The 21391-nt window shown below is 42.1% G+C and overlaps 1 protein-coding gene across 2 annotated transcripts in view; it reads left to right on the forward strand.

Annotated features, from left to right (window-relative positions):
- The first annotated feature begins 7270 nt into the window (after nt 1-7270).
- Nucleotides 7271-21391, forward strand: part of SUCLG2 (succinate-CoA ligase GDP-forming subunit beta) — a 300875-nt gene continuing 286754 nt past the window's right edge. For both annotated transcript variants that reach the window (XM_007984920.3, XM_007984921.3), the window contains exon 1: nt 7271-7397. In XM_007984920.3, the coding sequence (XP_007983111.3) occupies nt 7314-7397 (84 nt within the window). In that variant the 5' untranslated portion in view covers nt 7271-7313. The remainder of the gene's footprint in view (nt 7398-21391) is intronic.

A 21391-nucleotide genomic window follows, 5' to 3' on the forward strand; every position in this document is an offset into this window, starting at 1 on the left:
TCTTCCAGGCACTGTACTGTGGGCAGAGTAATAACAATGCAAAAACACGGTCCTTGTCATTGCAGATTTTAAAATCCTGAAGGATGAAGCAGACAAGTAGCAAATGCAGTAACAAACCTCTAATAACCACTGAGATACCCCTAGCTCCTGCTTCAGGGAGGCTTCCTGAAGGGGGTGACTGAAACTCAAAGGATGAGAGAAACTCATGCTGGTGAACAACATGGAAGGGTGTTTCAGATAGAGGGAAGAGCATAGAGGCATCTTTTGGAGCCTCAGTCCATACTCCTTGCTGTCAGGTAGTAAATTAGGTTTTAGAGGGGATGGGGAAAGTTTGAGGAGGATGGTAGAAGTAGGGGAAGAAAGGGAAGACAAAATGTGAAAGGAATGTGAAAGGTGGGAATTGGATAGCTGCTGATCTTCCCTTTAGCTATGCCAAAGTGCTACCTTCGATGCTGGTGCTTCTTTATTTATTTATGTATTTATTTATTTTTCGAGATGGAGTCTTGCTCTGTCATTCGGTTGGAGTGCAGCAGCGTGATCTCTGCTCACTGCAACCTCCACCTCCTGGATTCAAGTGATTCTCCTGCCCCTGCCTCCCAAGTAGCTGGGATTACAGGCGCCTGCCACCATGCCTGGCTAATTTTTGTATTTTCAGGAGAGATGGGATTTCACCATGTTGGCCAGGCTGGTCTTGAACTCCTGACCTCAAATGATCTGCCTGCGTCGGCCTCCCAAGGTGCTGGGATTATAGGCTTGAGCCACCGCGCCTGGCTGATGTTGGTGTTTCTCCAACCATGAAGCATGAACCACCTACAACAAAGACAGTGGAGTAGGGGCATTATTTATAAGAATGCAGATCCTTAAGCCCCAAGACAGACCTACTGAATCAGAATTTCTGGAGAGGATGGCCCAAAGGAATTCTGTTACATACCTAAGCTAAGAACCATGGCCTGTGGCTGGGTACAGTGGCTCTTGCCTGTAATCCCATAACTTTGGGAGGCTGAGGAGGGAAAATAGCTTGAGTCTGGTCGTTTAAGACCAGCCTGGGCAACCGAGTGAGCCTCTATCTCTATAAAAACATATATTTTTTAATTAGCTGGGCATGGTGGCACATATATGTAGTCACAGCTACTCAGGAAGCTGAGGTGGGAGGATTGCATGAGCCCAGGAGTTCAAAGCTGCAGTGAGCTATGATCATGCCACTGCACTCCAGCCTGGGTGACAAAGCAAGACTCCATCTCAAAAAACAAAAAAGAGAAGAAGAAAAAGAATCACTGCTGTGGCTGCTCACTTTCTAATGAGGCAGGACATTTGTAAAAGAATGTTCCTTTAATTTTTACTTTACTGTTTAAAAGAAGCTTTCTTAATAATATTGAAGGTGCTGAACTCCACAGGTTCCAATTGCAATAGGAATTTAGGTTTTATTTCTAACTTCTTTTCCACAATCAATCCAATGCTACTTTTCTCTTTTAGTTCAAGAGCCTCCATAGTCCTTTGTGTAAATGTTCTTTCCTCAGCTTTTACCATCTTCTTCATCCAGCTCCAAACTCCCTGCCAAAAGAATATCATCACCCTTGTTTCCACCATTTCATCTTGTTCTCTTGTTCCACTGACCTTGTCTCCAGCTGGGCCTTCCCTAAGTTAATGATGTTCCTTACTCTTCCTTCTTTCTCATCTTGACTTTGACCTGTCACCACTGCTCTAAACTTGCTTGCTGTGAATTCTCTCCAGGGTGCAGTGAGAATTTCTCTTGAGCAACTTCAGTTTTGGCAAAGGAGACACTTTTTGTCATAAATCTCTTTTCTTCTGGGCACCTTACACAGTCGTCCCTCACTGTCCATGGAGGATTGATTCCAGGAACTCCCATGGATAATAAAATTCATGGATGCTCAAATCTCTGATATAAAATGACATAGTATTTCCATACAACATATGCACATCTTCCTGTATACTTTAAGTCATTTTTAGATTACTTGTAATACCAAATACAATGTAAATGCTATGAAAATAGTTGCTACACTGTATTTTTTTACTTGTATCATTTTTTATTATTATATTGTTATTTTTTATTTTTTCCCCAGAATATTTTCAATGTGCAGTTGGTTGAGTCATAGATGTGGAACCCACAGATACAGAGGACCGACTGTCATTTAAATAAAGCTGCTGAGAAATACCATCAAAATTAATCATTTTAATGCATTATTGAAGAGGGAAAAATAACTTAAGCACAATGACCATTCTTTCTGTGCCACTGGCAAACAATACAACTGAAGCACTGGTTAAAATGGTTGTCACAAATTGCAACAGGGCTATTACCTATGCATATAATGAAAGGCCAAAAAGTTTCTTCTCCTGTAAATTCCAGAAATCTGTTATCCATTAAAAAATAAATAACCAAATGACATCCACAGATGCCCTTTATTTCATCATTGTAATAGTGATTTTCATTCCTGACACGCAGCAGCATGAACTCAAATATGTAATTCATGAAAATTAGGGTTGTTTCTTAAAAAATTCTATTCGACTCTTCTGGTTATAATGAGTTACTATTTGTCAAACAGTTTTTATGCTTAAGTGAAAAGGTAATGGTAAACAACCACCGGAACTGCCAGATGCAGTATCCCTTTGCTGGGTTTCATGATATGTCTCTTTGGTAAATCTGGGCCCCTGGAGTAACCAGTGTGAATATGAAAATGAGCACATTATTTCACTGTTAACAGGCAGTGCTAAGATGAAAGAGAAGGCACGTAGGCCTACTGATGTTTTTATTTTTCTTTTTGCAATGATTAACTGAATAAGAAACAGTATAGCCAAGGTGCTAGAAATACAAAGCTTAATCGTAGAGTTTTAGAACTTCATATATCAAATGCATGCAGTTTATGAGAAGTGTTACACTGTCAACTCACAGCTCAAATAAGATGTCATACTTGACCTTCATTTTACTAATAGGAAAACTGAGGCTCACAGATATAAATACTAAAGAAATAAACACACAAAAAAGAGTTCTTAGTCAAATAATGAAAGCATGGTAGGTAACAGCCACTGGGATCTCAAGTGTTTAAGGATGCATCTCATTGGCAAAACAGGTACTATCATATCATAATCCCCTTTTCACAGATAAAGGAATTGAGACTGTTAAGTAACTTCCCAGGGCCATGGAGTTTTTAAATCGTAGAGTCAACACTTGTAATGTCTAACTTTGTGCTTCAATCTGATACCAGATAGTGCAGAATGCTTTCAATAGTGCTATTGCCTATGGCCGTAGTTACTGTTCAAGCAGTTCACAATTGCCATTTTGACATAGCAAAAGCATAGAATAGCTATTCATTCACCTTAAGCCAATGCTTCTACATGTCCCAGATGGTTTAGACCACGGGTAGAGAATGGGTTTTGTACCAGGTGTCAAGGCTCTCTCAAAGCATCGGTCATCACCTCCACCTATGATTTATCAGCTTTTTGTCCTACATTTAGGAAACAAATGGGGGATACCAGAGTAACTCATCTTTGGATTCACCAGGAAACATCTTGAGAGTTCATGCCTATGGTTTGGTTTGTTTGCTTTTTTATTTCTCAAACTAAAGATCACTTTGAAAAGATTATTTAAAATGCAGGTCCCAGTCTCCATCCTAAGTGATTCTGATTCCATGAGTGTGAGATGGAGTCCAGGAATCCCAATACTTGAAACTCTAAAACAAAATGTAATGGTTCCTTGACCACTACTCTCTATCCTCTTCTTGGAGGCAACCACTTTAGACTCTTAATACTTTTGTCTGGCATTTGTACATCTCTGTAATTCTCTAGTGCTATCAAGATAAATTACAAAGTGTCAGGGGTCTCCTAATCCACATCTCAAATTGGCCCTGGTGTTTCACATTCGATATCACGCAAATATTTGTTATGGACCCACTAGAGGAAGAAAAAGAACATTTATGAAGTCTTTACTTGTGCAAGGTCTTTACATGTAACATCTGATCATTGACTACTTACTGGCACCCTATGAAGCAGGCATTTCCCTAGCCACAGGTGTTCAAGTGGGTGGAGGTCCAGTTTGGCTGAAAACTTAATGTTTGTTCCAGGAAAGCACAGTGCAGAACTCTGGTAGAATCTAGATTCCTATTTTGGGGAGGTTGGAGGATGGAAGCGGGGAGTAAGAAATAGGGAGAAATCTTACAAGGAAATCTATAATGCAACTCATTCCACATATGTTTATTGATTACCTTTTCTAATCCAAGTCCAGTGTTAGGCACTGGAGATGCTATATGAATGGTTATCTTTCTTCCTTCTGTCCCTTCTCCCCTACCCACTTGCTGCAGAGAAGGCACAAAGAGATAATGTGAGTAAAGACACTGAGGAATTGCTGATGAAAGATTTGAACCCAGAGCCGAGGATCAGACACAGTCTTCCAAGTCAGACAGGAAAACTCTTAGGAGGCTGATAAGCCTGGAAAGTCCCCAAGTTACGCACCAGTAGACAGTGAACCAAAGAATGCCAAATGTACTTGGACGACAATCAGAAAGCCTCTCCCCACTCCACTTTCAAAAATCCCACCATAATAGAAAAATCGCATCTTAAAAGAACACTCATCAATCAAAGACTGTCTTAAGGGTCTCTCCTTTATCTCTATAAAACAAATACTTCTTTCAAATGCCTTCTAGTCTCATTTGGAAGGAAAGGGACAGTAGCCAACTCCCTTAGCATAGTAAAGTCTGAAATAACAGCCTTTGATTAATTCTATAGGTGGTCTTCCTCCTTTTGGCAAAATGTTCGGAGCTCTCAACAAGTTTAAACGTTCACTCTCAAACGTTAGCAAGTCTTTGCTCTATCCCAGCGGACCCAGTAGGGGTAACGATGAACAATATGGAAACTCAAACCCAGTCTTGTCAAGAGGAGGGTGTTAAGGAGAGTGATTAGAGTCCGGCTTTGGGAAATTTGATCCCAAGCTGTGTCACCCTTGGCAAGTTACATGACCTTAGAGTCATGTAAATGTCATGTGGAACTCTGTGGCCCAGTTTCTCTCTGGCAAAATGGGAATAACAGTAGGACCCCTTTTGCAGGGATCCTGTGAAGATTAAATGACTGAAAACAGAGGCAGCAGAGTATATGTATCAGGAAAGAGCATCCGTTTGCTATTTAATAAAAAAGAAACATGAGTCCATACTGATACAAGTGAATGAAAGAATTCACTGAAGAATAGTGTTAAAGTGAACTAAATATGGCCTAAGAAGGACTCAGTACTTTTATATTTGAGTCCTTGTGGACGAACTGCAACCTAGCTTAATAGGTAGACAAGATTGAAAACCTAGCTTAGAAGTATGCGCCTAAAACAATAGCTAAGTCTTGGCCAATCCCAGTGGCCATATTTCAACCATTTATACATTGCTGAGTGTTCAAACTGTTTAAGGTAAACGCCAAGCTGTAACCAATCCAGCTGTTCTGTACCTCACTTCTGATTTCTGTACATCATTTCCCTTTTTTTTTGTCTATAAATCTTCTTCCACCACGTGGCTGCACTGGAGTCTCTGCGATAATCTACTGTGATTCTGGGGACTGCCCGATTCTTGAATCGTTCATTGCTCAATTAAACTCTTTTACATTTAATTCAGCTGAAGTTTTTCTTTCATCAGTGGAGATGATGGGAAGACAGCGCAGTTTTTCTGAGTAGAATACAAACTAATAAAGGTAGGATGGAGTTAGACCATTGCCACTTTGCCACCATCGTGGCAATAATTGATTTAAGCAATCATCATCATCATCATCAAAAGATGCAAAATCTAGAGGGTAAAATTATGTCTCGAAATGGGCTAGAAATTATATTGAAATAAAAATCCTCAGTTCCCCCACTTTCCGAACAGAGAGGTTAGGAAAGAGGCTAGTAGCAACAATTGTCTACTTGTGTTACATTGTACCTTTTTTCATGATCATATGCTCAAGAATGAGTAAGATTTTAAAAAAATCTAAAATAGTGCTTAATTTGGGGGTGGGTGGAAGGCATGTGAATCTCATCTCTTATCAGACCTGCCACCTCTGGCAAGTTACTTAACCTCTGTGCACCTCCGTTTACTCTTCTGCAAAATGGGAATTGTACACTTGTATCCGCTTAAAAGGTTGCTATGAAGACTAAACAGGTTTATATTTGTCAAGCGCTTCGCACATATTCAGTAACTTTGTTGTTGTCGTTTTTATTATATGTACATTGCTTAGACTCGTGTAAACTCTATGAAAGGGAAATACTCTTGGGACCCCCAAAACACTAAGCTAAAGGGAAAAGTTAAGGTGGGAACTGCTTAGGGCAAACCTGCCTCCCATTCTATTCAAAATCATCCCTCTGCTCACAGAGATAGATGCACAGCTGATTGCTTCCTTTGGAAAGGCTCATCAGAAACCCAAAAGAATGCAATACTTTGTTTCTTATCTACCGACGACCTGGAAGCCCCTCCCTGCTTCCAGTTGTCTCGCTTTTCTGGACCAAACCAATGTACATCTTATGTACATTGATTGATGTCTCATATCTCCCTAAAATGTATAAAACCAAGCTGTGTCCCCGACCGCCTTAGGCACTTGTCGTCAGGACCTCCTGAGGCTGTCACAGGCGCGTTTTTAACTTTGGCAAAACAAACTTCTTAAATTGATTGAGACCTGTGTCACGTATTTGGGGTTCACAACTCCAGATGAATGTCGCTTTTATCATTCTGATTACTGGGCTTAAAATCCTCCAATAGCTTTACATTGATCTTGCGTTAAGGATAAAACAAAACAAAACACCCACAACTCCCTAAGGGATGGAGAGCCTCCCCGACCTCTCCTTGACCCACCTGAAGCCTTGGGCTGCGGGCTCCTCACCCGTCCCTATTCCTTAAAGTCTCAGCTCCAACACCACTGTTCCAGATGGGCCTCCGGGACCCCAGGACTAGACCAGGGGTCTCTGCGGAGGGCGTCAGCTACGTGAGCCACCCTTCCAGCACCCACTGCCATGGCGAATATTCGCTTGTTTGGCCATCCAGGGACTGTTTGAGCCCCAAGACCGCAGGGCTCGGGCTCTGTCTTTGCTCAGGACCATAACCCGGGGACTGCACAGTAGGCCCTGAGGCCTTGGGACCGCTCAACGTGAACCTGGGCCAGGTCGGGGACCGAGAGCTCTGCGGCCTTAGGAACGCCTGCGCCCCGGAGACCCAGGGGGCCGGCCTTGGTCAGGCCGGCCTCTGCCGCCTCCTCCCGCCTGCTTCTGCTCCGACCCCTCCTCCCGCTGCTCCTCCTCCGCCTCCTTCCCCTGCCCGCGCCCGCCCTACTGCCCCTTGCTGGGTTTCCTGTTTAAGATGGCGTCCCCCGTGGCAACGCAGGCCGGGAAGCTTCTGCGAGCCCTAGCACTGCGGCCCCGCTTCTTGGCGGCCGGGTCCCAGGTGAGCGTGGAGGCAGGAGCTGCGGGCGCTAACAGCGGCGCCCGCCTGCCCGGGCTTCCCTAGCTCCCTGCTGCCCTTGCTCTCCGCCTAGCCCCGTGCGCGGCCCCTCGGGCGCCCCACTTCGGGAGGCGCAGCGGAGCCGCGCCCGGGTCCAGGAGGGACCCCCGCCCCAGTGTGGGGCAGGGGCGGCGCGGGGGTGGCCCCGGGTGCCTCGGGGTGTGAGCGGCCCAAAGCACGGGAGTCGCAGCTGTCTGCCCCTCAGGCTCACGGCGAAGGCGCTGAAGCAGGCGCTGTATGCAAGTTTAAGAAAACTTTCTCCGACCGGGTTTTGGAGCCCTGAGGTTTTATTGTCAGCTATACTAATTCTGCTTTTCAGATGGCTCTCACTAACCCTAAGCACATTTAGGCCACGTGATAAACATTCCTGGAAACCCATTTCAGCCCAACTAGGAACTCACCCCCCCGGGTGAACTTCCTGCGGGCTACCTGCTTTTGCAGACTTTTAAGGTGCCTGAGTTGGTCAAATCCATGGGTCAAGGAGAAAAATGGGAAACGATCTTTCTCCTCTTTTCAATGAAAAATCAGGCCTGTCTCTAAAACGCATTAGACAGTTGACCCTGTCCATGTCCTCCTTGTCGATGGAGAATGAAACCGAAGAGGGTCAGTGGTGGGCTGGATAGTGATTGGAACTTGGCCTCTAGGAGATTTTTACCTTGTGCAGATGGCAAGCGTTACAGTAGTCAGAAGGACTTAAGGGAAGTTTTGAGTTGGTGATGACTCTTGGAGAAATCACTCAACCACTGAACTGGTTAGTCTCCGTAGATTATCTCTCTCCCCTTTTAAAGAAAGCACAGTCAGGGATTCAGCCACAGCAGAGTTAATGCCTTGCCTATTTCCCCATTTTTAATTGATGAGAGGCAAATTATCACTCATACAATTTTAACCAGGATGTGCATAGTATAGTTTTTTAGAAAATTTAAAAATAGCGATTGACGGTTTTTTGAGTTACTCTAAACTTTGGTTCATTATGACATCTGTGAGCTATTTTTACCCCTCTCCTTTCCCATTTCTCTGTTATTGTTAATGTAAATTTAAAAGGTGCTAATACTACTGTAATATTCTTAATAGGTGCTTGACAGTATAGTGAGGTAGCAAAAGGAATGGCAGTTTTGTCTAATTAAAACTCACTAATAACTGTTGTAATACAGTAAGGAGAATACCTCCAGGTGAGTTAAGTCTTATTCATTATTTAAGTGTTAGAAAAAGCAAGAACTAGGGTGCTAACCATGAGTGTAGACTTGAATTGATGAGAAACATGAGGCCCGGGGCAGTGAAAACTCATGAATTGTACAGAGAACCCTAAAATGCAGAGTGTTTAGCTGAAGTATGTGAAGCCTATGTGCCTAACCAAGAAACAACAGGCTGAACGCAAAACAGGAGAAAATCTGGTTGGGGAGAGATACTCTTGGTTTGTCAGGAAAACTGGGTAAAAAGATCTGTTCGCACACCCTATCTGGTTACTATGATTTACATACTTGTGGATGATGTATTATTCTGTAATGTCTTAGAAGACAAAAATAGGTTTTTTTTTTTTTTAAAGATAGAAATGTATACAATGTCCAACAACTGAAAATGGACATTAGCAATCATTTAGTCCAGCCAGCTCATTTCATGGGTAGAGAGATTGAGGCCTAAAGAAGTTCGATGACGCATTCAAGGTTACAGTGAGAGTTTGGGGCATTCCAGAGTAAAGGCTTACCTTTACGTTTCTGTTACACCATGCTGTTTCCTGGTGAGTATATCCTTCCTCATGAAAATAAATTATCTCAACATGCAAATTAATCTGCAGACCAGTAGTAACTGTATAACATCCAAGTCATTAGCACCACAGATACATTTTTATTTTTTTCTTTATGACCATCTTAGAATTGTCCATAAAAATGGTAAGTATTGCTCATGACTTGTAGGAAAGCCTATTTTCAAATTCTTGGGTGCTTCCTATGATCTGTTTCATGTACACTGATTTGATATTATGTCTGCATAGTCCCTTGCCCGTGGCAGACATTACAGTTAAACATGGCCCACTTCTCCCATCATACTTAAGAATCCTCACCAAGTATCCCAGAAATCTGTTGCCACTCTTGGCCCAGACCTACTTTATACCACCAGGCCTTGTGAAAAACTGTTGTCTCTACAGAAATAAAAGACCCAGTTTCTGCTTAGAGAAATAACTTTAACTGGTCTCTCAAACATACCCATAGAATGACATTTTGTCTTCCCCCTCCCTATGGTTAAATTTAACATTTGACACATATTCCTGATTCTTAGTGTCGTTGAAGCTTTTTTTTTTTTTAACCTTTGCTCTTAGCTTTACTATTTTGACTTTTGATTGATAATGTGTCCTTAAAGGGTCCACTTTAGTCATTTCTTATCTTTCATATAGTTTTTATTCAGCCCATACCATTTGGCAGGACTGTTGTAGGCCCTGGGGTTTGGGGATGGTGCATGAGGCAGGCAGAGTCTTTGGCCATGTGATACTTTATTTTAATGGAGGTGGGAGAGAGTGAGCCAGTACACATATAACCAATAATGAAAAGGATTTCAGCCAATCACAAATTCTATGAAGAAAATCAGTCAGGGTCATGAGATGGAGAATGAATAGCTTCACAGTAGGGTAGTTTAGACTGGATGATCAGAGGAGACCTATTTCACAGGGTGTGTTTTTGATTAGCATAATTTTTTAAAACTAAAATAGAAGATGTCATGGAAAAGGCACAATTATAAATGAACAACTTGATGAATTTTCATAAACTGAATGCATGCCCAGCTAACTAGGTACAGATCAAGAAAATGATCATTTAACAACAACCCAGAGGCCCCCTGGTGCTCCTGCCTGTCACTACCTCCACCCTACAAAGGTCCACCAGTCCCCTGACTTATAACACTGGTTTTGTTCATTTTTGTACTTTATGTAGGTGGAATTATATATATGCATACACATACTTGACATTGCTCAGCATTATATGTAAGTGATCCTGGAGATGGCCTTTTTGACATTTGAGCTGAGACATGAGTGATGAAAGGTAGCCAGCTAAGTGAGACTAAAGGGAACAGTGCCGTTAGGCAGAGCAGACAGCAAGTGCAAAGACTGAGATGAGAATGAGCTGGGCATGTCTAGGTAATTAGAGGGGAAAAGTGGTAGTAGACTAGGTCTGAGAGGAAGACAAGGGCCAAATTGCATGGAGACCTGCAGGGTCTGCTAAGGAGTTTTCAGGGGGTTTAAACCCTACAGAGGCTGAATCCCAGTCCTGGCAGCCAAAGCACAGGCATGTAATTAATGTACTGTACATACCCCCTATTATAAATCTAAGTTAGGCTGACTTTGAAACTTTTAGCAGAGTAGTGTTCAGTGAATTTAGCAGTAAGAGTCTAACCATGGTTAGAAATCTTTCCAAAGACCTAAATCCTGGTAGACAGGGCCTATATTGCTGTGTCCATATAGCCAAGTGAACAGAGTGTGCAGTACTTGGTGGTGTAATATAGCAAGGCACTGCCATGGTGGGCAAGTGCATGCTGCCAGTCAAGTCTTAGGGGAAATGTTGCCTGAGGGCACTGAGTTTGAAATGGTTCTTAGTTAAGTCTAAGCACAGTTTCGTTGTCTTTTAGGGTATTTCCCCTCTCTTATGGCTAGTTGAAGTTTGTGGAACTCTCTTGTAGGAGAAGCACTGCCTTTCAGGCCTCCAATTTTATTTTACTGTTTTTTTTTTTTAAAGCGTCTCAGTCTTTCACCCAGGCTGGAGTGCGGTGGCATGATCTTGGCTCACTACAACCTCCTCCTCCTGGGTACAAGCGATTCTCCTGCCTTGGCCTCCTGAGTAGCTGGTACTACAGATGCCCGCCACCACACCTGGCTGATTTTTGTATTTTTAGTAGAGATGGGGTTTCACCATGTTAGCCAGGTTCATCTCAAACTCCTGACCTCAAGTGATCTGCCCCCTTCGGCCTCCCAAAGTGTTGGGATTACAGATGTGAGCCACTGTGCCTGGCCAGGCCTCCAATTTTAGAATCATTGTTGTATGTTTTCAATGCGGCCCGGAGCTTCTGTCCAGGGACTCACAGAGGAAGGTATGTTGTCGAAGAAAACTGCTTAAACCCATGCCCTTGCTGTTGTATATTCAGAAAGAATGGCTCCAGCCTAATTTTCTGCCTTTACGGAAGTGGGAGGAGAAAGATGCATGCATGGCTTTTATAAGTGAAGGACTAAAGGTTATGTGCAAGTTCTTATCAGCTAAATGAGGCTGTGGCAGCTGCATTGGAAGCTGTGACTTACCTATATCTGCCTCTTGCCTAGGAGAATACATGTTTGACATTTTCCTTTTTTTAAAATGAAGTACAGCTGCAATTTCTGCTTTTAGAAAAGGGAATCCATCTCAAATAATGTAGATGTTAAACTATTGACCTTCCTTGTGGGGAAGACCATTAAGTGATAGCTTTTGTCCCAAATTGTTTTTTTTTTTTTTTTAATGTTTTTTTTTTTTTTTTTTTTTTAACTGTAAATAAGGCATTTGTTTTATGGGTGAGTGATTGAGTGCACAGACCCACAGTGGTGAGAACTTTCCTGCCCTTGTACCCTGGTCTAGTTCTGTAGGCGCAAAGCCCAGAAAGTCACAGGAATATGGCATATTTAGGGGAGGAAAAGAAATTACAGAAGTAACCTCAGATCATTTGTCCTTCAACTGTCTTTACCACTCAATCTTTAATTGTCACTTGATGCATCACTTTCTATTACTTGAAGGAAAAGTTTTATTGAAGAACTTGAGAGATTTGGAAATGTTTGAACAAATGATGTGAGGAAGGTGGAGGTGATGGAGAAGGCAGTCCAGGTGAATTCATGCAGAGACAGGTGAGAGAACAGGGAGAGAATAGTTGTAGTGAGCAGTTTAATATGGAGAAGGGAGAGGCGGTGGGTAGCAGAAGTTGAGGGACAATGGCACTTTCAGGTATACAAGGAAGTCTGAATGGGGCTTCAGAAAGCCCAGAACTTAGCAGGGAATAATTTAACCCCCACAACTGAAAATTAAACAAATATCTTTTATGTAGCAAGTATTTTCTGAATGCTTATTACACCTCATGTTTAATAGAATGGTGGGCAGATAAATATGACTGAGTGAATGCAGACAGGAAGAAGAGACACATGGCTCCTACCTTAAGAGGGCACAGAGGTTATAGGTACAACTGGCCTATAAACCCGTAGTTATACTAAATCATAGTGGGTGCTGCAGTTGAGCTGTGTTCTTAGCCTTGTAAGACACTGTTGGCCTCTGTCAACCACTTACCCTGTGTCTGCAGCACTATTCCCTCTGATCATTCGTTGCCTGATCTCTCTCTTCATCAGCTTTCTGATTCAAAGTTGATTCTTCAAATAGGCTTCTTCCTAATTATCTTACCCGGCCCCGCCTTTCCAGGGATTATTCTCTGTAATCTTATCTGCTTTGTTCTTTATCACACTTGACTGTACCTGCTAGTGTTATTTATCAACTGTCTTCCCCGCTGTCCTACAAATGTAAGAATGTAAGCTCCACAGAGGCAAAGTGATACAGCTTAATGTAACAGCGTGAGTGATTCCCCAGCTGGCCCGAGTAGGTATTGAGTAAGCATTTGTGGTCTCAGTGAATGAGTGGGGGGCACAGAGAAGGGAGAGGGAGGTAAGGAACAGGCAAAGTTGAGGGGTGATGTGGCCCATTTCAGCAAATGAGGAAGAAGGAAGGGGCTATAGAAATCCTAGTTGTGAAAGGGCCTTCATAATCGTAGAACTATTCCTTAGGCATGTAGTATGTAACAAGACTGTATGCAGTAATCTCCACACATTATATCTTTAACCCTTACAACATCACTGCAAGGGAGATTTCATAGTCTCCATGTTTTATAGAAGCAATCAGAGGCATAGAGAGGCCCTATAGCCATTTGCTTAAAATCACAGTGCCAGGGAGTTACCCGCCTCATGCTGATAAAGGATTTACGCTGTTAAATCATTAAGCTCTGTCTCTGAAAGATCCTGTTTGGGCTGAACTAGGCAGTTAAACTGATTGCTTACCTTTCCCCATCTCTTTGCCCTTGAGTGACACTCGCCTTTGGTCATTTGGACTTGTGCTGATGAAGGTGTGCTAATCAACTCAGCATGGTTGCCCTCTCTGGACTCTTACTCACCTTTGTCTTTCTCTGGCTTCGGGGTTTTGGCAACAGAGTAGTAGAGGGATTAAAAATACGAAGTCTGGGTTCAAATTCAACTGAGTTCAAATTCTTATGGGATATCCCATTTCTTTCTCTGCAACCTGGAGCACATGATTGAACCTGACTGAGCCTCGATCTACTGCTACTCGAAAAGGGGATCATTTGCACAGATGGTTACAAAGATTAAATAAGATGATATTTAAGACATTTGGCGTATGACCTGATGGTGGGCCCAGGATGATTATTTCTCTTGCACTGAATTTGAAGCTAAATTCGCTGGCCTTTTCTAAAGGCTTTATTGAGCTAGAATAATTTTGCTTTCTCAGATTCAGTAAGCATTTATCATGTGCTGCCATCTCAGGGTTAGTCACTGGCTTGGTGCTTCCATACATTTTATTTCACTTAGTCCTTGCAGTAGCCATGTGAAATAGGAGTTATTGTTCCCAGTTTACTTCTGGGAAATCTGAGGCTTAGAGGGATGAAGGTCTGCCTGCTGGGCTCTGATTATCTTCAGGATCCCATAGTTGAGTTTAACGTCTGGTGAGGCCTGACGTGGCAGTGGGGAGGCTCACATGGGAAGCTTAATTGTACCATCCTGGTTGTTGAACTCATTTCAGAAATATTTACACGTCTCAAGGTTGACTTAGCAGTGACGGCTGCTGGACCTCGTGCATCAAAGATTTGAGGTGAGGGAACACTTAAAGAATTGGCAGTAGCCACAGCATGAACCAGAGGCCACCTGGGACATGCCTTTCAATGTCCTCTTAGCACAAACTACTGCCCTCAGCATTTCAAGAATGCTGGAGAAATTGTGAAATTTCATTGCCTTTGCAGAGTGGGCTTTGGGGGATGGTGTTGGAGGACGGAGTTTCCTGGTATTCTGAGTTCAGACTTTGATCAGTGTACTGGGTATGGTCAGCTTTTACCCTTTCTGGAAATGATTCCAAAAGAATAGGACTTAGGCAGTGTCCATGAATGCATAGATTTCTAACATTTACCTCTGAATTTAATTTTTATTTTAAAATTGGAGGGATTTGGCATAATATGTGAATTGATAATGGAGACATGGCAAAGCACGAGGAATGGTTTGTGTAAGTTTGGGTCCTGGGTGGGAGTGGGGAGACTGGCATCTTTTTTCTGCTCCCATCCATTTCTCCCTGTGCTTGCTGTATTTCCATTTGTGGGCTGTCTTAGTCCTAGAGTTGTGACTTGAGAGCCCTAAGGAGGTTCAGGAGGGCTGCCTTGTAGAGTTTGAGGTGAGAAATGAGGCCAGAGACAACAGCAAGGACAAGATTGCTGATCCTGGTAGGCCTTGTAATGAAGCTAAGCTTATTCTCCAGGAGGGCAATGGGGAGCCATTGAAGGGTTTTAGACAGTGAAGTGGCAAGGGCAGTTTAATGCTTAGAGTACTCTTTCTGGATATAGTGTGCAGAGGGTTGGAGAAATGCAAAAATGGAGATCATTTGGGCGACTTTGGCACTGGTTCAGTGCCATGAGTCATTACGCCAGGACGCTAGACATACACTGTGAGTGGAATCAGACGGCCTGGGTTTAACTCTTGCCTTCAGCACTCCATAGCTTTGTGATCTTGTGACAATTACTTATATTTCCTTGTAAGATTCCTTTTTTTTTTTTCTTTTTCACATTTCAGTATCTCTGAAAGCTGAATTTATTTATTTTTATTTATATTTTTTCAGACAGAGTCTCACTCTGTTGCCCAGCTTGAGTGCAGTGGTGAGATCTTGGCTCACTGCAGCCTCCGCCTCCCAGGTTCAAGTGATTCTCCTGACTCAGCCTCCCAAGTAGCTGCAACTACAGGTACTCACCACCACACCTGGCTAATTTTTGTATTTTTAGTAGAGACGGAGTTTCAGCATGTTGGCCAGGCTGGTCTTGAACTCCTGACCTCAGGTGATCTGCCCACCTGGGCCTCACAACGTGCTGGGATTACAGGCGTGAACCACCGCGCCCTGCCAAACTTTATTGTTTCAATATTGTCTGGTTTTAAGTAAGGTATCCACCTCCATCTTACTGTCTGTGGCTTAAGTCGGGAGGCCTGTGGAGAGGAACAGCACCATGCTTTCCTCCCTGCTCGAAGCAGGGCGCAGGGCTCAGGGCTCTGGGTACAGTGTCTGGGGAGTGGCCTGATCCATTTAGGGCACCATTTTCTCCCCTCCACTCCCTTCCCCTCCCCTCCCCATGCCCACAGCATTGATTGATGTGCCCACAGCATTGATTGGAAGTAGAGATCAGCATTTTAGCTTTACCAGAAAATATTAACATTTTCTCCTTATCAGTGGAGATCTCTTCACGTTTTTATAAGGAACTGTTTTTTATCCTTCGCTTTTGTCACCAGCTTCTGCTTGTATTCTCCTACCTGTTGTTGAGATGCTGTGTTATACCACCTGGACTTGAAGGACTTATTTGAGTTAATAAGTCCTTTCCTACCTTTGAAAGGAAGGGGGGAAAACCAGTTCTCATATGCCTTCTCATTTCAGCCTGAGGTCTTACGTAGGCCTTTAATAAGTAATACAAAGAAAGCGGAGAGTTATTAATTATTTTTGATTAAGGGAATGAACTATTAATGATGAGTGTTTCTTTGTTAAGAGTCAGGGCTCTTTTAAAGTGATCTATCATTAAAATTGAAAGCCAACAATACAGAGAAAAAAGGAATTTTTCAGTTTTTAACTTTTTTATAATTACCATGGAAAAAAATACACGTGCTACTTGGCACATTAGAAAAACTAAGTAAATTTTGAGATGGCGAAGTTGTAAACAGATTATCCTCATGAATTTTTAAATGATGTAGAAGGACTGAATGGCTGAGTGTTGAGTAGGATGGTTGGATATGGAGGCAGAAGGTTTGTGACTGGTCCTAAGTGAGCCTGGGCCTGAGGGTGCTTTTAGGATTGGAGTCCCACGTCCAAAACTCACAGCATGGCATGTTGTGAGTGTGTAATGGATCCTTCCTTTTTTGTTTGATGTGAGTTTATGATGAGGCTTTTATGACCAGTATAAAATAGCTTTTATGACTATATTTTATATAAAATATAATTTTAATATGGGGGGAAACTTACAGAGTTAAACTTTATAGGAAGACGAGAGAAAAATACTAAATTTTCTTTATGTTAAAGGGCCCCAAATGAGAATATTTAGTGGTGGTATTTCATTTTGCTTAATATTGGCAGTATATCAGTAATGTTATGCTTATGGTAAGCCGAGAGTCACAGTGTTCCTTTCTTGAAGATGTTTTGTCCTGTGCTGCGGGATGAATCTATTTCCTCCCACATACTTCAGAGTCCTTCTTTTCAGGTCAGTAGAATCTTTTTCTTGGAATTTTGACGTTAAGCAACATTGTCATAATTTAGGTAAAATTAATTATTGACACAAAGCAGTGTTTTGTGATCAACTTTTAGGGTGTTGAGGGAGGTGGCAAAGGAATTGCATTTTTGATTAAAAATTTGCATCATTAAGTGCCTTTTTTGTCTCTGAAACCTTGTTTTTGATTTCCAAAGTTTCTAAAGGTACTAAAAAAATGAATGCGTATATTCTTTAATTTAAAATTTTTGTTGTGTATTTATTATTGTATTAATATATACAGGATATAAAGTTGACCATTTTAACCATTTTTGCCATTTTTACCATTTTGCCATTTTAACCATACTCTGGTATTTTTTTTTTTTTTTTTTTGAGAGGGAGTCTGAGTCTGGCTCTGTGGCCCAGGCTGGAGTGCAGTGGCCGGATCTCAGCTCACTGCAAGCTCCGCCTCCCGGGTTTACGCCATTCTCCTGCCTCAGCCTCCCGAGTAGCTGGGACTACAGGCGCCTGCCACCTCGCCCGGCTAGTTTTTTTGTATTTTTTAGTAGAGACGGGGTTTCACCATGTTAGCCAGGCTGGTCTCGATCTCCTGACCTCGTGATCCGCCCGTCTCGACCTCCCAAAGTGCTGGGATTACAGGCTTGAGCCACCGCGCCCAGCCTATTATTTTATATTCATATCGTTAGGCAGCCATCACCAACATCCATTTCCTGAACTTATTCATCCTCCCCTACTAAAACTTTATACCCATTCAATGCTAACTCCCCCATATCCCTAGTCTCTTCCCCTAGTCCCTGCCAACCACTGTTCTACTTTTGATCTCTGTGAATTTGACTACTCTGGGAACCTTATCTAAGAAGATTCATACTATAGCTATTCTTTTATGACTGGCTTATTTCATTTAGCATAATGTCTTCAAAGTTCATCTATGTTGTAGCATGTGCAAAAATTTCCTTCCTTATTAGGCTGAATAGTATTCCATGATATGCATATATATCATTTTGGTTATCCATTAATTTGTCGGTGGACACTTGGGTTGCTTTCTCTTTTTGGCTATATGAATAATGCTGCTACGAACATGAGTGTTCAATGGAGGTATACCTTATGTTAACATTCACCTGAGCAGAAATGTTGTCTGATATGTAGCTTGGGCTACATTTTCAGTTTCCCATGTCCAACTAAAATGTCTATTAAGAAATATCTTTCCTGATACTATTTCTGTTAAATATTCATATTCATTTATTCTTTCAGTGGGTCAGATGCAGCACAGGTCCACTATTAGGCCCAGTAGATGGTGGGTTTGTAGGAAGCTTGGGGATATGAGACAGTTGCTACCTTTAAGGAACCCACAGTCTAGTTTGTTGGAGACTGATGAGGAATGGGCAATTACAGTGAGATGTGTTTGGTGTTGTGAGAGCACGCCAGTTTTCTGGGGATGCTGTAAATCCTCACTAAAGGCATCCCAATTTGTTCTCTGCTTCCATACCCATTCCGGCACTGAATGTAGGCAGAGGATAACAAGTTAATCACACAGCCTTGGAGGACAGAAATGGTTTCACCATAAAGCAAACCAGTTTTCCGTAGGCTAATTGATGTAAACTAGTTTTTAAGTTCAGCATACTTCAGGTCACAGAAATATCAGCAAACTTCCAAAGACCAAGAACACTGCTAATATTAAGCACTGAATTAAATGTAAGCTCTACATATGTTTCAAAAAGATTAATAAAAACAAGTAAGATAATGATTTACCCAATTTCTGGTGATCAGTGAGTGATGGCAGTCATAGTAGTTGTGGTTTAAATCACAGAATAAATGTTTGTAAAGTGAAAATGGCAGGGAGCACCTCCTTTCACCACCAAGTTCAAAAACGAACACAAACACTGAGTACTTTTCGACAATGTTGTTTAGTGTATTTGTATGATTATTGTAGACTTGATGAATGTTTATTTGACAATCATTTATATTCATTCATTCATTTTATTCTAGTTCCGTGTCACAGGTGGCAGATGCCCATCCAGTAACTCAGGGAGCAAGGCAAGGCAGGAACCTGTTTGCCAGGAACAAGGATGCCATTCCCCTGCAGGGTGCCATCACACACACACACACACACACACACACACACACAGCCCTTTCCTGTTGGACTTGCCTGTACAATGGCTATTAATAGTGTCTGGATAACCTGAAGTGAAGCACATGTACAAATAGACACCTGATGTTTATCAGGCATATTCTGTGGACCAGGCTTGGCGCTGTGCACTTGAGGAGGATTGTCATGTTGAGTATTCATGGCAACCCTAGGAGGAAGGCATTATTATAGCCATTGCTAAGCTCATTTTATTTTATTTACTTACTTATATAGAGATGGGGTCTTGCTGTGTCACCCAGGCTGGGGTGCAGTGGCAAGATCATATAACAGCTCACTGCTGCCTTGAACTTTTGGGCACAAGGAATCCTCTGTTCTCAGCCTCTAGATTAGCTGGGACTACAGTTGCATGCCACTATGCCTGGCTAATTTTTTTTTTTCAATTTTGTAGAGACAAGGTCTTGCTTGGTTGCCCAGGCTTGTGGCTTCAAGTGATCCTCCCACCTCAGCCTCCTAAAGTGCTGAGATTATGGGTGTGAGCCACCATGCCTGGCTACTAAGCCCATTTTAAACAGGAGCAAACTGTGCCTCAGAGGTTTTAAACAACTTCCTTGTTGTCACAGCTGTTGCCCTGCACATCTCTTCAGGATGCCACTCACATGGGTCCTCTGAATTATGCCTGATAGTGGGTGGAATTGTGTCCCCCACAAAATTCCTGTGTTGAAATCTAACCTTCAGTATCTCAGAATGTGACCTAATGTAACTCGATTTTGTCTGTCAAGACTCTATCTCCAAAGGAGAAAGAAGGTAGGAGATAGAGAGACAGAGAAAATCAAGTTAAAATGAGGTCATTAGGAAGGACCCTAATTCAATATGACTGGTATCTTCATAAAAAGAGAAAATTTATACTTGGGCACACACACCCAGGGAGAAAGCCATGTGAAGATGAAAGTAGTGACGCTTTTGCAAGCCAGGAACACCAAAGATTGCCTGTGAACCACCAGAAGCTAGGAGAGAGGCATGGACCAGATTCTCCCTCACAGCCCTCAGAAGAAACCAACCCTTCTGATCCCTTGATCTCAGACTTTAAGCTTCCTAAACTGCGAGAGAACACCTTTCTGTTGTTTCAGCCACCCAGTATGTGGGTACTTTGTATACCAGTCCTAGGATACCCAGTATGTGGTACTTTGTATGCCAGTCCTAGGATACTAATACACATATTAAGGAACTTTTTGTGCTCCATACATTTGTGAAGAATGAGAGTGACAAGGTCATCCTAGTATTATTATGAAAATGGTTTTGACCTCACAGACCTCCAGAACCACCCTGCCTTGAGACAATGTGGGTGTGATTAATATTTTTGATCAAACATATCTGAAATTGTAGGTTGGTGCAAAAGTAATTGTGGTGTTTGAAATTTGTAATTTTGCACCAACCTAATATATGACCAGATGAGCCTTTGTTTTTTCACCTTGGCATTTCTGGAGTCTCTGAACTTATGCTGGAGATGCATGCTTTTCTGGTTGCTTGGAGAGCTAGCTCATGGACCACGGCCATGAGTTCTTTTGCTTTATGCTTCCTGCACTTGTTTTCCAACCAAAACATTGTTTCCTACACCTTATTTGCTAGTGTTGGATTTGAGAAGCTCTGTGCATTTCTACAAGCGAAATCAAAGACAGACGAGTTGCAATTGGGAAGAATATTCCAAGGAAAGGGGCACAGGCTTGATGTCATTTCCCAAATAGGAGCTCTAGAAATATTTTAAACAATAGCAAGAGATTGGAATAAATGCAGAGCCTTATTCAGATGTATGAATTTTGGTATTTTTTATTTTGAGTTTAAATAAATCCAGCAAACCTCATTATTATTTTTAATCTCACTTAGTTTTTAACCATTCTCTTTATTCAGACAGCTCACCCAAGGTTAAACAAAAACACTACATTTTAATGCCTATGTTCCAGGCCTTTTGAAATTCAGTTTTGTAACTTAATTCAGCTGATTTTTGGTAATCAGAAGCATAACACCAAGCACTGTTTTTCTTCAGCAGTCTAAAGTTGAAATTTAAGAACAATCAGCATGCAATCAAAAGCTGATTATAAATGAACAATAATGAACATAAAAGTGAAATCACTTCTGAGGGTTCTAATGAAAGAAAAAAAGGAGTAATAGCAGTAGTTGAAAAAAGAGCGTGATAAAAAGCGGGTACGGTTATGCCAGTAGGCAAATAGTGGGTGAAAATTAGCCAGCTATTATGTTCCATGGAATGCTCAACGAGTTTTGGGGAGAATGGGAAAAACAAACTTAAGAGAGTAAAAAATCTATATAAATGTGTAGATTTACTGCTGTAGATGAAGTCATCTAG

Source organism: Chlorocebus sabaeus, chromosome 22 (genome assembly GCF_047675955.1).
Source record: "Chlorocebus sabaeus isolate Y175 chromosome 22, mChlSab1.0.hap1, whole genome shotgun sequence".
Lineage (NCBI taxonomy): Eukaryota > Metazoa > Chordata > Mammalia > Primates > Cercopithecidae > Chlorocebus > Chlorocebus sabaeus.